At 47.9% G+C, this 15,176-nt stretch overlaps 3 protein-coding genes across 3 annotated transcripts; 1 reads left to right on the top strand and 2 right to left on the bottom strand.

Moving 5' to 3' along the window:
* Positions 1-4,146, bottom strand: LOC125984494 (complement factor H-related protein 1-like). Its single transcript, XM_049746403.2, has 11 exons — positions 3,191-4,146; positions 2,882-3,073; positions 2,182-2,364; positions 1,925-2,113; positions 1,784-1,852; positions 1,595-1,702; positions 1,031-1,087; positions 628-789; positions 337-498; positions 233-258; positions 1-114 (listed from the first exon to the last, which is right to left on the bottom strand). Exons 1-11 carry the CDS (start codon positions 3,246-3,248, stop codon positions 100-102), a joined length of 1,221 nt encoding a protein of 406 aa, XP_049602360.1. The 5' UTR covers positions 3,249-4,146; the 3' UTR covers positions 1-99.
* Positions 2,701-12,196, top strand: LOC125984495 (beta-1,3-galactosyltransferase 2). The gene is made up of 2 exons (XM_049746404.1): positions 2,701-2,766; positions 10,911-12,196. The coding sequence occupies exon 2, from the start codon at positions 10,986-10,988 to the stop codon at positions 12,114-12,116; it is 1,131 nt and encodes a 376-aa protein (XP_049602361.1). The 5' UTR covers positions 2,701-2,766; positions 10,911-10,985; the 3' UTR covers positions 12,117-12,196.
* cdc73 (cell division cycle 73, Paf1/RNA polymerase II complex component, homolog (S. cerevisiae)) lies at positions 4,855-15,092 on the bottom strand. Its single transcript, XM_049746388.1, has 17 exons — positions 14,923-15,092; positions 14,031-14,136; positions 13,844-13,913; positions 13,659-13,721; positions 13,415-13,467; positions 13,238-13,326; positions 12,953-13,166; positions 12,770-12,868; positions 12,622-12,700; positions 12,480-12,544; positions 10,630-10,687; positions 10,457-10,492; positions 10,263-10,350; positions 10,021-10,182; positions 9,834-9,934; positions 9,618-9,759; positions 4,855-5,341 (listed from the first exon to the last, which is right to left on the bottom strand). Exons 1-17 carry the CDS (start codon positions 15,051-15,053, stop codon positions 5,305-5,307), a joined length of 1,593 nt encoding a protein of 530 aa, XP_049602345.1. The 5' UTR covers positions 15,054-15,092; the 3' UTR covers positions 4,855-5,304.
* Between the last annotated feature and the right edge of the window lie 84 nt (positions 15,093-15,176).

Raw genomic sequence — 15,176 nt, 5'->3', positions numbered from 1 at the left:
GACAATCGAAAGGAAATGCTCCTATTTTTTAATGACAATCATATAAAACTACTGTTGTTGTCATCACGTGGAGGCAGTTTGCCAAGGGATGGCCATGAGTTAGTTGCACCTTCGCTGTTTCCAACATATAGAAAATAAGTTAACAGATGCATCTCATTGATGGAAATATGCTTGGCATCAGTTAATAATTAACGATAAAAAAAATAATGAAAAGTCTGAGAACGACACTTACGGAATAGTGGGCCATGTAATGGCAGCCTAAGCAATAAGAAAATACACATAATGAGAATTGTGACATACGCTAATGAAGGGACATTGTGTGTTCTGTGTACTCACACTGGGTCACTCGAATTCGTCCTTGTATGCACGAAATTCGGCCGGTGTAATCAGGCCAGATGCACGGAACGCTCTTGGTTTCTCGTTCTTTTAGAATTACCGTTCCCGATTCTTGGAAGTTGTAGCTGGTGTACTCATCCAAGTTTATTTGACAAAAAGCTTCTAAACAAGGTAAACACAGACATCGTATCAGTTGAATTTAATCAAACCAGGACAAGAAGTAATTGGGAACAAGCTTGTGGTTGTTTTTTTTTTTACTTTTTAGTATGACCTACATGTTGGTTGGCTTACCTTTGCATGTAGGTGGTTGCGACCAAGTGCCATTAGCGTAGCACACCACGGTCTCTGGACCGACCCTTTTGTAAAAAGCATTACATGCATATCTTAACGACGTTTTTCTTGTCCGCACAACATCACCATTTGGAACTTTTGGGTATGATCCACAGTTGACAACTGAAATAATAGGAAACAAATATTTTATTAAGAACATTTAAGTTGTCTCAAAGATAAAATAATTCCCCTCCGACTATAATGGTTAAAGCAAAATCAACATAAAATACTGACTGGGAAGTAATCATCAGCCAACGTTTGTACTTTAAAGGCTGAATTCAGAGATGTGTTTCTAAATCAAGAGTAAATGTTGAACAATGAGTATGTCTTGATAGAGATGCCAAATGATCTGTACATGATTTACCTTCTGCGAGCAGGGGTGAGCTGGGGCTCCCAGTCTTGTCAGGAGTGGTAACAGGTCCTCCATCAAAGAAAAGAAAATGTTGCAGTTAATATCCCAATGGCTCTATTTCTCTTCTCAATATAGTGGGCCAACACATAGCTTGGAAGATCATCTTTCAACGAACATGACCAGGTATGTGTATGTGGGTATTTTGGACAACTTTCTACAATGACGCTGTATGGTAGATGGATTTTGCTTGACTTGTAAAAAATAAATGACTATAGTCCGAATAAATTGAAGTGGACTAACTAACCAAACACATCGACCAATCTGCCTCTCTAAGGCCTGTAAAATTACATGTGGTGTGCCCCAGGGTTCGATTTTAGGCCCAGTGCTTTTTAACCTGTAATAATTTTATTCTCTGAATTTACTTGACCGGCTCTTAAGATTCTTGCGGTCATTGGCCATCAGTAAAATCAACTTGTGTATCCACCTGTTGCCATTCAAACAACCTAAATAATAGCTTAGGGTTCAATTGAATGGGCCAGAGAGATTTGATGCTGGAGAATGTTTTGGGTTGCCCACGTGTTCCGGTCGCTGAGGATCCATCAGTTCTGACACCAGTTGTGGCGGTATTAGTAGAATCACCAGTACCAGGACCAGTAGCGCCACCACCTCGTCCGCTTCCTATGTCTGACAGGAAAGAAAAAACATTTATTTTCATTCTAGAAATAAAATTTGATGCCTATATTGATTATAGTGTCAAGAACCGACTTCCATCAACAGGATTCGTACTGCCACCAGATGTGTCTCCATCATCTCCAGGACCTGGTTTGAGCTTTGCTTCAAAAAAATAAAAAATAAAAAGTTGGGAAATCTTGAAGATTATTGGTGTGGTTTTGTTTTCAAACTTACTGCAGCTTGCAGCTTGTGTCCAAGACCCAGCAACACAAAAGACGGACTTCTTGGTGGTTGCAACCTCAACACCGTATCCGTCTTCACATTCATAGCGAACTTCAACGTCGGCAGCAAATACGTCCTGGTATTTGTCAAGGATAACGGCGTGCGGGATGTGAGGCGGCTCATTACAAGATGTGGCACTTCCTGTCAAAGAAAAATTAGCCAATCAGGTGTGAATGGACCTACTTAAACGCGAATGCCACGGAACGTACGTTCACAACCCGGCAAATCCGACCAAACTCCCTTTTTACAGGTGGCTGTTGCTCCCACGGCTTTGTGTTTATATCCTTCGTCGCATTTGATCCAAATAACAGATCCTTCTTTGTACCACAAGCCGTCGGGACTTTCATCGTATTTTGCATTTGGAATATCTGGTGCGAAGCAGGTGTTTTTATCTGAACCAAAGCAAAAAGGTCATGGGTGAATAGATATAATAAGTGCAAGTGTACAAAGAACAAATATTTTTCATCAACAAGAAGGCTAATCATTGCTTTGCTTCCTATAAATCACAACACGGTCAAATCTGTATTGGCAATATACGGCACACTCGCGTGACGTGTTCTGTTGTATTGTTATTTAATGTTGTGGAAAGCTGTTGAAAAATCTTTATATGAATCAAAATGTGCCTGTATCTTACTATATTGTAATCCTCTCTCCTCCCCGCCACAAAATTTGATGTCATCAATACGGTGTCCTACGAGATAAGGTTTCTGCTAATACAAGTGGTTGCGCTAGTCACTTTTTGATTCCATGCTGAGGTTTGGATTGTAAAGAAGAGGCAACCAATCCGCTAACTGGTAAGCCGAAATTCAATGCAACAATTGCTACAGATTGTTCTCATGATGAAAATGACAACATTGCGCGCAGAGATCAAATTAGTTGATGCTAAATTACTGTCTAGATTCTACTCACCAATGCATTGTGGTGTGTGTGACCACAAACCATTGAGGCATACAATGGTAGCCCACCAACCCTCCACTGCTGGTTTCTGTCCAGCGCTGCAAGCGTACGCGAGAGTGCTTCCATGCGAATAGGTTCTGAGTTCAGGCACTAAAAAACCTCCCTCAAGAAGGGGAGCAGCACATGACTCTGCTGGGCTTTGGGCTGAAAAACAAAAACACACCCTTAAAAGTTAGACAGAAAAAGCAAGAGAGAGGCAGGCAGGCTGGCGGTCGTGACCATTGTTCAGCAAAAAAAAGCATCACAATGAACTTGACAAACCATGAAGTTGTCCAGGGTAAGACAAGACGAGGATAAATCCAAGACACCTGAGAAGCATTTTGTTAGGAAATGTAATATTATCTGACAAAGTTGAGCAAATCCTCTCAATCAGATCAGGAGCGGTTAATAATTGTTCAGTTGCGCCATCACTCACTCAAAAGGCAAATACAAACCTCCCCATCTTCATGTTTGCTTTGAAAATAAAGCCAGGCTGCCAAGAGTAAAGAAGGTCACCTTTCAACATTTCATTTTAACTTTTAATTTATCTTAACAGACTGTAGATGCCAAGAAGTGGTACAATTTGGTGTTTTCATTCTTCTTTCAAATTTAGTCACACAAAATAGTATACCACCATCTAGTGGTCAACAGTGGATCTACACTCAAAATAAACAGGCAGCTGAACAAAATTGTGTAAAAATAACACAAACCTGGAACTTGCGATAGAGGGGGGGAAACACTGCATTTCTGCTAGTGGCCAGAAATCTCAAAATTCTCACTTTAAAGTCAGAATTCTGAGGTATATGTGACAATCCTGCCAAGCGTTTTTTTTCTCTTCCCTGGCCATGATTCCCGTACTTTGGCAACCTTGACCTTATAACAAAACAAGTGTGGGCTGTTTGTTTGGTTCCTTTGGGCCAGTCCGCACTGTTGCAACCCACAAAATCAGTAAACAACAAAGCATGTTTAGGAAAGAAACAGCTGGAACACGGCACATGCACTATATTCCAAACGACTTTTTCGACATATGCCCGAGAAATGGTCTCGGAGTATCAGCACATCGAGAATGACGTCACAATAGCTAAAAGTAAACAATTAGCATTGACAAACAAGCGTCGAGGCACACTGACTAATCTAGACTTTCCGACAACGCTAATATGTCCGCTAAATAGAACTGAGCCGTGGAAAAATGCTGGCAATAACAAGCGCAAAAAAACCCCCCATGAATATTCCCTCCACACGTATGCGGCCAAGAAGTCGCAAAGTTCTCGCATCTTGCTCCTTCAAAGAATGAGTGTCACGACTAAAACGCTGGAAAAGTCCACAAAGGATCATCATCATCATCGGTTTAAAGTCCGTTTTCCGGGCACCGCTGGGTTGGACTGGGTTCTTGATATGGCTTTCTTCCACCGGGAACGGTCCATGGCCATCTCGTGGTTGATGCCGAGTGCCTTCATGTCGGCTGACACGGTCGTCTGCCAGGTCTTTTTAGGTCGGCCACTGGGTCTTGTTCCCTCTACGTTATACGACATAACTTTCTTCACCCAGTCGTTCTCGTCCTTCCTCACTACATGTCCGTACCATCGCAGTCTGCCTCTCCTCACCACATCCACTATGGCCTCCACTCCCATCTTCTTTCTCAGCTCTGCAGTTTTTTTTCTCCCTCATTGACACACCACACATCCATCTGATCATCCTCATTTCTGCTCTGTTTAGTTTTTCTTCGTGTTCTATTTTCAGGGCCCATGCCTCACTTCCGTACGTCATACTACTTCTGACGCAGGCTGAGTACACTTGGCCTCTCATCTTCAGGGATAAAAAAAAAAAAAACAGACACACACCACGTAACAAAAAAAACAAAACACAAATGAGACAAAAACAACAGAGCTCTTGGAGATGACTTCCACTATGGCGCCATCATAGAGAAAAAAAAAAAACGTCACAGGTTCATTTGAAAGGCTTTTATTGTCTTTCTATGTCAGAAAGCATATTTCATTTGGAGCTCTGTCGACATCACAAAGGAAACTGAAGCTTGGAAAAGGGTCATTCTATGGCCCTGGTATCTCAAAAGCCAGAAGAGTCCACAAGTCTGGATAAGTAACAAATCAGTCCATCTCTGGTTTGGCGGCTCGGTGAGATTTTAGCATGTATTTACATTAAACTCATTAACACCATGGGAATTGTGATTTTTTTTTATGTCCTCTTTTTGATAGAAGAGTTATTTGGAACATCAAAAAATAAAGAATTCCAAGCCTCCTTCTTTGATTTGCATGTCAAGGGAATTGTCAGGGAAATCCTATGGGATTGGCATAAAGTAGGGCCCAAGATGGGGAGAGGAGTCGAGCCAAGTCGAGCAACAGGTCCAGACGTTTGTTGATTTCTGTTGCGATCCGAGTTCAAAACCTGAGATGAGATTTGTGTTTCACCATGTATCTGGAGGACAAAAGAAAAATGCTTGAGTTTGTGTCTCCGGGTTACTGTCGACAAGCGTTTAGAGCAGGGATGGGCAAACTACGGCCCGCGGGCCACATCCGGCCCACGGGACCGTTTAATGCGGCCCGCCAACCCTAAATAAATTGTATTATTAAAAATTTTTTGGGGGTCATTTTGCCTGCAATGACTGCGTTTCCCCAGTAGATGGGGAACCACTCACCTGCGCATTTACTACCGGAAGCCGTGTCAGAAAGCTCGGTGCACACTCACAAGTGCGTGTACGTACTCAGTAGTACGGAAATGGCGCACTCGCGCTCTATTTGTATCAGTGCCGAATTTAGAGCGTGGGCTGTGACGACAGCATTCTTGGAATTTGCGCGCCGAGCTTTCAGATACAGTTTTACGCTAAACCAACAACACTGTTCCCACTAAAAATGAAGGGGAGGCTTTCAAGTTTGTTGTAAAAAAATGCATTTTGAATATGATCTGTACAAATAGCAGGGATTGAAACTAGCGACCGTTCTCATTTTCAAACAATGCAGGATGCTCAAGGACATTGATGCACCACCTGTTTGTGACTAATCTTAACCTGTAAGGATTCTTAAGGCTTACTTTAAGGAAGTGTTTCCCGTTTCCTCACCTCTGTTACCAGGTGTTTGTGAGTTAAAACTCTGCTCTGATTTTCAGATATCTCTCACCGTATTGCCGTTTTGATTACTTTATTTGGATGTATGCTTTCACCGATTCTTCAAGATGATATATTTGGTCAGAATGTTTGCCGTTTGATGTGATCTCATAAGATAAACATACATCTTTTATTAATCTGACCTGCAGGCACTGAAGTGATGGAGACTGTTATTCATAATAACAGTGTCGTATTTTATGAGAATCACTGATAGCAGTTTTTTAGGGATGTTTTTTTTTTTTTAATGCTGTTAATAAATGCATTTCCATCCATCCATCCATCCATCCATCCATCCATCCATCCATCCATCCATCCATCCATCCATCCATCTTCTTCCGCTTATCCGGGGTCGGGTCGCGGGGGCAGCAGCTTTAGGAGGGACTCCCAGACTTCCCTCTCCCCAGCCACTTCATCCAGCTCATCCCGGGGGATCCCAAGGCGTTCCCAGGCCAGCTGAGAGACATAGTCTCTCCAGCGCGTCCTAGGTCGTCCCCGGGGTCTCCTACCGGTGGGACATGCCCGGAACACCTCCCCAGGGAGGCGTCCAGGAGGCATCCTGATAAGATGCCCGAGCCACCTCATCTGGCTCCTCTCAACGTGGAGGAGTAGCGACTCTACTCCGAGTCTCTCCCGGATGACCGAGCTTCTCACCCTATCTCTAAGGGAGAGCCCGGACATCCTGCGGAGAAAACTCATTTCGGCCGCTTGTATCTGAGATCTCGTTCTTTCGGTCATGACCCATAGCTCGTGACCATAGGTGAGGGTAGGAGCGTAAATCGACCGGTAAATTGAGAGCTTTGCCTTTTGGCTCAGCTCTCTCTTCACCACAACGGACCGGTACAGGGTCCGCATTACTGCCGACGCTGCACCGATCCGCCTGTCGATCTCACGCTCCATCCTCCCCTCACTCGTGAACAAGACTCCAAGATACTTGAACGCCTCCACTTGGGGCAGGATCTCATCCCCGATCCGGAGAGGGCATTCCACCCTTTTCCGATCGAGGACCATGGACTCGGATTTGGAGGTGCTGACCCTCATCCCGACCGCTTCACACTCGGCAGCGAACCGTTCCAGCGAGAGCTGGAGATCACGGCCTGAAGAAGCCAACAGCACCACGTCATCTGCAAAAAGCAGAGACGCGATGCTGAGGTCCCCAAACCGGACCCCCTCAACCCCTCGGCTGCGCCTAGAAATTCTGTCCATAAAAATTATGAACAGAATCGGTGACAAAGGGCAGCCTTGGCGGAGTCCAACCCTCACTGGGAACGAATCCGACTTACTGCCGGAAATGCGGACCAGACTCTGGCATCGGTGATACAGGGACCGAACCGCCCTTATCAGTTGGCTCGGCACCCCGTACTCCCGAAGCACCCTCCACAGAACCTCCCGAGGGACACGGTCGAACGCCTTCTCCAAGTCCACAAAACACATGTGGACTGGTTGGGCGAACTCCCATGCACCCTCGAGGATCCTGCCGAGGGTGTAGAGCTGGTCCACTGTTCCACGGCCAGGACGAAAGCCACACTGCTCCTCCTGAATCCGAGGTTCGACCTCCCGACGGACCCTCCTCTCCAGCACCCCTGAATAGACCTTACCAGGGAGGCTGAGGAGTGTGATTCCCCTGTAATTGGAACACACCCTCCGGTCCCCCTTCTTAAAGAGGGGAACCACCACCCCAGTCTGCCAATCCAGAGGCACTGTCCCCAATGTCCACGCAACGTTGTAGAGGCGTGTCAGCCATGACAGCCCCACAACATCCAGAGCCTTTAAGAACTCGGGGCGGATCTCATCCACCCCCGGGGCCTTGCCACCGAGGAGTTTTTTAACTACCTCAGTGACTTCGACCCCAGAGATTGGAGAATCCGCCTCAGAGTCTCCAGGCCTTGCTTCCTCAATGGAAGGCGTGTAGGTGGAATTGAGGAGGTCTTCGAAGTATTCTCCCCACCGACTCACGACGTTCCGAGTCGAGGTCAGCAGCACGCCATCCCCACTGTAAACAGTGTTGACGTTGCACTGCTTCCCCCTCCTGAGACGCCGGATGGTGGACCAGAATTTCCTCGAAGCCGTCCGAAAGTCATTCTCCATGGCCTCACCGAACTCCTCCCACGCCCGGGTTTTTGCCTCAGCAACCGCCGAAGCCGCGTTCCGCTTGGCCATCCGGTACCTGTCAGCTGCCTCCGGAGTCCCGCAGGCCAAAACGGCCCGATAGGACTCCTTCTTCAGCTTGACGGCATCCCTTACCGCCGGTGTCCACCAGCGGGTTCGGGGATTGCCGCCACGACAGGCACCAACGACCTTACGGCCACAGCTCCGGTCGGCCGCCTCAACAATGGAGGCGCGGAACATGGTCCACTCAGACTCAATGTCCGCCGCCTCCCCCGGGACGTGGGAAAAGCTCTGCCGGAGGTGGGAGTTGAAGCTCTTCCTGACAGGAGATTCTGCCAGACGTTCCCAGCAGACCCTCACAGAGCGTTTGGGTCTGCCAGGTCGGACCGGCATCTTCCCCCACCATCGGAGCCAACCCACCACCAGGTGGTGATCAGTTGACAGCTCCGACCCTCTCTTCACCCGAGTGTCCAAAACATGCGGCCGCAAATCCGATGACACGACTACAAAGTCGATCATCGAACTGCGGCCTAGGGTGTCCTGGTGCCAAGTGCACACATGGACACCCTTATGTTTGAACATGGTGTTCATTATTGAAAATCCGTGTCGAGCACAGAAGTCCAACAATAGAACACCGCTCGGGTTCAGATCAGGGGGGCCGTTCCTCCCAATCACGCCCTTCCAGGTCTCACTGTCATTGCCCACGTGAGCATTGAAGTCACCCAGTAGAACGATAGAGTCCCCAGAAGGAGCGCTCTCCAGCACTTCCTCCAGGGACCCCAAGAAGGGTGGGTACTCTGAGCTGCCGTTTGGTGCATAGACACAAACAACAGTCAGGACCCGTCCCCCCACCCGAAGGCGGATGGAGGCTACCCTCTCGTTCACCGGGGTGAACCCCAATGTGCAGGCGCCCAGCCGGGGGGCAATAAGTACCCACACCTGCTCGACGCCTCTCACCGTGGGCAACTCCAGAGTGGAAGAGAGTCCAGCCCCTCTCGAGAGGGCTTGTACCGGAACCCAAACTGTGCGTGGAGGCTAGTCCGACTATATCTAGTCGGAATCTTTCTGCCTCGCACACCAGCTCGGGCTCCTTTCCAGCCAGAGAGGTGACATTCCATGTCCCAAGAGCCAGCTTCTGCAGCCGGGGATCAGACCGCCAAGGTCCCTGCCTTTGGCTGCCGCCCAGCTCACATTGCACCCGACCCCTGCGGCCCCTCCCACAGGTGGTGAGCCCATGGGAAGATAAATGCATTTGTTTTCAAAAAACTTTTTCAGAATATCCATGCTTTACTACCTACTAAAGGCCAAAACCTTTTATGCAATGACCTTTACAGGTCGTTTATATTACTTCACACAAACACTACATCCATCTGCTCCTGGTTCGGCCCCCCGGTCAAAATTTAGAACCTAATTCGGCCCGCAAGTCAAAAAGTTTGCCCACCCCTGGTTTAGAGGATCCGAAAATAATAAATCTTGTTAGCATACCTGTCCAGAGTTTCCCAAAAGCGCAGGAAGACGGGCCGGTCCAAATGGCGCCGGTGGCGGCTGAGTTCCAGGACCGTCACGTCCCACTTCTGCACGTTGGGATCCGTTTTGGCCTCGTCGTACTTGAGGTGAAAGGCTCGAACTGAAGTCGAGACGGTGGTTTGAGGACGGAGGGCTTTCGTAAGCTCGCCGCGAGTGAGACGGCCAATCACTTACTCTTGGCGAAGATGTCGACAGGGGAGCCGTCAGGCAATAGCCAAGGCCAGCCCTTAAACTGCCAGGCGGGACCCTGCACAAACACGGCTACCACTCGGTCCCTGTCGTTCGTGGAGGTCAAAAGGACGCGACGTCAGCTGCTTGGCAGACTTGGAAGTTTTCAAGGGTGGGTTCCTCAACATCTTACCAGTCCTGCGGTGCGAGTTTGAGCGGCTGGTCGATGACTCTGTAGGGGACGGTGACGGAGAGCGTGCTGCCTCCAGGTTGGATCTGGTCTTTGCGCCGCTGAAGAAGAACCTCGTTGTCGCGTGGGATGCCTTGCTTCTTCTTCTCGTCAGACGTGACAAACCTGGCGGGCGGGAGGCCGACATCCGACTGATTCCCGGCTGCTGCTCCTCCGTGAGCTGCCAATGTGAGCGCCAAACCTACTTGAGGTCCTGCATCAGATCCTTGGCATTCAGCATTGTGATGAGCGAGGTGGTGGCGGCCGGGATGATGATGATGGGCGTGCGCGACCCTGTGGGCGCAATGGCATTGTTTTAGTTAACATGGAAACAAAACGAAGAGGAAAATTGGAAGAGTAGATGACAGTCGCGCGGTGATAATGGCGAGCGAAGTCTTACCTTTTTTCTGATTCGGAGGCGGTCTGGCTTGTGAAACTGGAAGGCAAACACAGAACCCAATGTTCATATTTTTGATGAAACCTCAATTCGTGCTGAGAGTTGACACTTCTCAACACGTGTTGACTTTTCAAATTCTGCGCTGTCAACTAACGGCTCCGCACGGTTGAACTGACCTGGGCGCGGGACGGGCTGGAGCGCAGGCGTCTGGGCCTTGCGAGCCGACGCCCCTTCCTGAAAAACAACAGCAAAAAAAAAGTCCATAGGTGGAATTGGTCGCCTCATCAATTGGGCGATTGGAAATTGAATCAAAATATATCTTGCAGGAAAATAAAATAAATACCCCCACCAATTTTTGTATTTCTCAATAAAAAACAACAACAACGTATGATTAGGCTTTAAGTGGAAGCAAAATGCTTCGATATAGTCCATTCTCACGCTCTGGTTTGTTTCCTAGGTTCCCCAGCACTTCTTCGGGATTTGCAAGCAGCGCGTCAGTGGCCGGAGGTCTGTCTCAATCCAAAACAAACTGATGTTTTTCGGGAGGAATTTGGGCAGAAGCATGCAGATGAAAAGACGCCACTGTTGCGCGCAGTTGGCCAAATTGGCCCTTGGCCTCTGCCTGGCGGCTGCGCTGCTGATCGTCCTACTTGGACGCTTCCGTAGCGACAAAACAAGAGTGAGCGCAAACGTTTCCACGGGCACCTGTGGTGGGACGCAAAACCACTCGTCTATTCAGAGCCCCAGCGGTTTGGAAAATTCCAAGCTAGCTCACGGTGAGCAAAGTGCGGCAGAGGACTGCGACGACGCCGCCATCCAAACTCTTTTCCCTTACATCATCAACCAAGCGGACAAATGTCGAAAGCGCCTCGCCGCTCCGTTTCTCGTGTTTCTAATCACGACGGAAGCTTGGCAGGTGTACGCGAGGGAGGCGATCCGACTGACGTGGGCCAATGAGACTTTGATCCCGGGCGTGTCGGTGGTTCGCCTCTTCTTGCTGGGAAGACCGGGCGAGGGCCAGATGGCGAACCGCCTGCAAAGGCTGCTCCGGTGGGAGAGTCAAAAATATCAGGACCTGATCCAGCAGGACTTTTTGGATTCCTACCACAATCTGACCCTGAAGACCTTGATGGGCCTGCACTGGGTTGCCCGCTACTGCTCAGGGGCCAGCTACGTCATGAAGACCGACGGCGACATGTTCATCAACACGGAGAACCTTGTTTGGAAGCTGCTGAGACCGGAGCGAGAGCCCAGGATGAACTACTTCACGGGAAAAGTCCTCCGCAATTCGTCGCCTTTTCGCGACAATAGCAGCAAGTGGTACATTTCCACGGAGGAGTACCCGGAACGGACCTATCCTCCCTTTTGCTCCGGGACAGGCTACGTATTCTCCGGAGACTTGGCTCGCAAAATCTACGAGACGTCCCGGAGCATGCGCCAGATGCACCTAGAGGACGTGCACGTGGCGCTGTGCTTGGCCAAGCTGGGCTTGGAGCCCAGCGACCCGCCCAATTTTTTTCTGTTCAACTTATCGCGCGTGCCCGCCCGAAGATGCGAGTACAACCGACTGATCACGTCTCACGGCTTCAAGCCCCACGAAATTGTACAGTACTGGAAGATGCAGCAGAGGAACAAGGCAAAATGTACAACCATGGGGTTCTGATCAAATCCAGGAAGAACCCCGTCATGTCACTTGGCAGATCTTTTTGTGTGCAAAGAATAAAAAAAAGTTGCTTATGATGACTTGAGAGGGCAAGACTATTTTGCACCATCTACATTTTTGAAATCAAAAAGGGCGTGTGTGGCAAAAATGCATAAGGTCGAGACTCGAGCTGTCGATTTGAAAGCCACGTTCATTGGGATGCAAATAAAATGGCACCAAAGCCGCATCGTCGGACTGAGCGCTTTCTCCCTTCAAACCGAACACGCCGGCAATCGAGCACGGCGTCATCTGCCAACCCGATGAGGGCAATATTTGCTCGCCTTGTCTCAAAGCGGTCTTTATATCGGCGCTGTGCGGTCTTACCGTCACTGATTTCAGAGTCATTCCGTGGTAGGTGCCCATGGTGTCGATCTTGAAACCCTCCGTTTCTGCAACAAACAATTCCAAAACGGCGTCACTGGCCGGGCGCTCTTTTAGCGTGAAACGAGCACGAGGGCCAACTCACCCTCTTTTCCTTTGAATAGCTCCTGAACGTATCGATTGTAGGGTGCCTGCACAGGCTGCTTGGTCCTGAGCGAAGGGTCCTGGAAAAGTCCACACATATGGCTTTGAGCTGCTGTCTAAACATCTTTGTTGAGAAGATCATTTCTCACCACTTGAGTTGTGTTTTGCGCGGGACGTTGCTCCGGGGCTCGCCCTTCTTCTCTGGCTTTCACCGACTGAAGAATGGCAAAGATGTTCTTGGAGAAGTTCTGCAAAAGAGGAGTGACGGCATGTTTTCGACAAAGCGCAAAAAGAGAACGACAGGAACGTCAAATTGACTCAATGCTGTCAACCTTTCCGGTGCTCTGGAGGATGGTCGTCCGTGTCCTCCACACCCTCTCCCTGCTGACGATGTCTCGAGTGACATCCACTTCGGCATCCACAAAACTTCTCTGCTTCACCGTGATGTCGTCATCCAGGTCGGTCTTGATGGTTGAGCGCTTTTTGGCCATAATCTTAGCTTTGATGGCTGCGATCTTCTCCACCGACATGGCCTCAGACAGCGATCTGCGGGAGGAGCACAAAGCGGTTCGTCGTTGGCTCTGCGGAGCACGTAAGCACGGTCGGTTGCTCGGTACCTGATCTGGTCCGTCTGCACGATGCCCTCCTTGTGGCCCTCCAAACGAGCAGCCAAACGCTCCTTGTCCAGACGCACCCGCTCTTCATCCTGAAAGTGAGAGCACCGTTACACAAATTAAAATGTGCCGCGCAAGCGGATGACTCGTCTGGATGACGGATGAGTGAAAAATAGTCACCTCAACCCGAGGTTTTTTGGCTTCTGAAGATACCTCATCGGCAGCTCTTTTCACTGAGACGAATCAAAACAATATCAATTCGACTCTTTGCATTTGGTTCTGCACAAAGTATAATTTGAAAGCACACACTAGAACAACATTGCTTTTGCCAAGCGCTACAAATAGAAAGTACCGCATTTCCCGGACTATAAGGCGCACCGGACTATAAGGCGCACCTTCAATGAATGGCCCATTTTAAAAGTACCTTGAGTTGGCCTTTGAAGGCCAATTTCTATAGGTGCACTTCTGTCTATACTGGTTGATGTCGCTGTGAACAGACAAAATTGAAACACTCGATTAACATTTCTTCCAACAGAATATATTAAAGTGAGTTGATATTTGTAGCAGTGTGAAACAAGTTCGACAAGTCGTTTCCCAGGTGCTACTTACAACTCTCGCCATTAAGGTAAGAAAGCAAGCCCTTTCGATCAGGCCTTCGAACAACAGGGATGTTCTCAGTCTATGAGAGCAAGGACAGGAAAAAAAACATTAACAACCAACAGGATTAGTTAGCATCTATAGATGGGATGCTACTTTAACACGTAATCCCAAACCATCAGTGTTCTTAAATACTTACTGCAGCTCTTCGCACATAGGACGGATGTGGCAGGTGCACATTGTTGAGCAGGAACAAAATGGAGTCCAATGTATAATATTCTTTGGGCTGGCCCTCTTTACCAGTTCTGAAGGGATACAACACAGACGTGGTTCAGTACGCAACGCAAAATCGGTGCAACTTTAATCTACAATGTAGATTAAAGGGATGTCAAACTCATTTTTTTGGCCGGCCGCATTGTAGTCACAGTTTCTTTTGGACGGCAATGTCAACCCAAATAAATGTATGAGCACCTTATATTATATACAGTAAAAGCTACAAAACAAACTGACAAATAACTCGTATTCAAATCAGACAAGTAAAAACTGGTCAAATATTTAAAAAAAAATAAAAGATACTATTAAAAGTGAAGACAATTTGTAATTCTAGTAATGACACGAATTGGATGCACAGTTAGTCTTTGCGGGCCACATAAAATGATGTGGCGGACCGTATTTGGCCCCCGGGCCTTGGTTTTGACACATGTGATCAACAATTACAAGCGACAGCTGGATAATCTACAAATCTTTGGCTAGTTAGCCTTCCATACATAAATACTTGGCTGATCTACAGCTTTTAAAACATGTCCCCACATGAACACAAATATTTGCCACAGTATTTGACAACACGCCGCCAAGTTTAGATCTTGCTTGACAAACCAGTCTAATTGTGCGCTCTACATATACACGCGCACAAGCCATTTGGGTATCGCACACTCATACAAAACAAAGCAATTAACTTATCACAAAGTGTATGAAGTAGAGGACTTTAAGAGTTAGCTTAGCATCTGTGGCTACCTTCCACATAGCACAAACGATGCATAAGCTGCGGGGCCTGTAAAACATATACAGAAAGCAAACAAATGCTGACGTACCCCCAGATAATATAGTTGGTCTTGACATTTTTCGGCCAGGAGAACTCTCCAAATATAACTTCATCTCCCTTTGCGACGATTTCCTTTTTCTGGATATTATACTGACGAAGAACACTCAACACATCCGCCATCTTCACTCGTATGTGTAGAAGTGTGTTTGGAAGGCCCCCAGTTATCAACATCAGGTGTCCTCGCAGGATGCCTGAATGAAAAAAAAAAGTGCACGCGTTAATTTGTTTATATTTTGTAAAGCG

This window comes from Syngnathus scovelli, chromosome 17, assembly GCF_024217435.2.
Source record: "Syngnathus scovelli strain Florida chromosome 17, RoL_Ssco_1.2, whole genome shotgun sequence".
Classification (NCBI taxonomy): domain Eukaryota; kingdom Metazoa; phylum Chordata; class Actinopteri; order Syngnathiformes; family Syngnathidae; genus Syngnathus; species Syngnathus scovelli.
The sequence above is the reverse complement of the archived record's forward strand: the minus strand, read 5'-3'. Positions and strand labels throughout refer to the sequence as shown.

Coding starts and splice junctions, on each gene's coding strand:
- cdc73 (XM_049746388.1), bottom strand. CDS start 15,053: ATGGCGGATGTGTTGAGTGTTCTTCGTCAGTATAATATCCAGAAAAAG. Junction 13,327..13,414: donor CCAAAAAACCTCGGGTTGAG/GTGACTATTTTT, acceptor TCTCACTTTCAG/GATGAAGAGCGGGTGCGTCT. Junction 10,688..12,479: donor TGACTCTGAAATCAGTGACG/GTAAGACCGCAC, acceptor GTTGTTTTTCAG/GAAGGGGCGTCGGCTCGCAA.
- LOC125984494 (XM_049746403.2), bottom strand. CDS start 3,248: ATGCTTCTCAGGTGTCTTGGATTTATCCTCGTCTTGTCTTACCCTGGA. Junction 1,853..1,924: donor GACACAAGCTGCAAGCTGCA/GTAAGTTTGAAA, acceptor ATTTTTTTGAAG/CAAAGCTCAAACCAGGTCCT. Junction 1,703..1,783: donor TACGAATCCTGTTGATGGAA/GTCGGTTCTTGA, acceptor CTTTCCTGTCAG/ACATAGGAAGCGGACGAGGT.
- LOC125984495 (XM_049746404.1), top strand. CDS start 10,986: ATGTTTTTCGGGAGGAATTTGGGCAGAAGCATGCAGATGAAAAGACGC.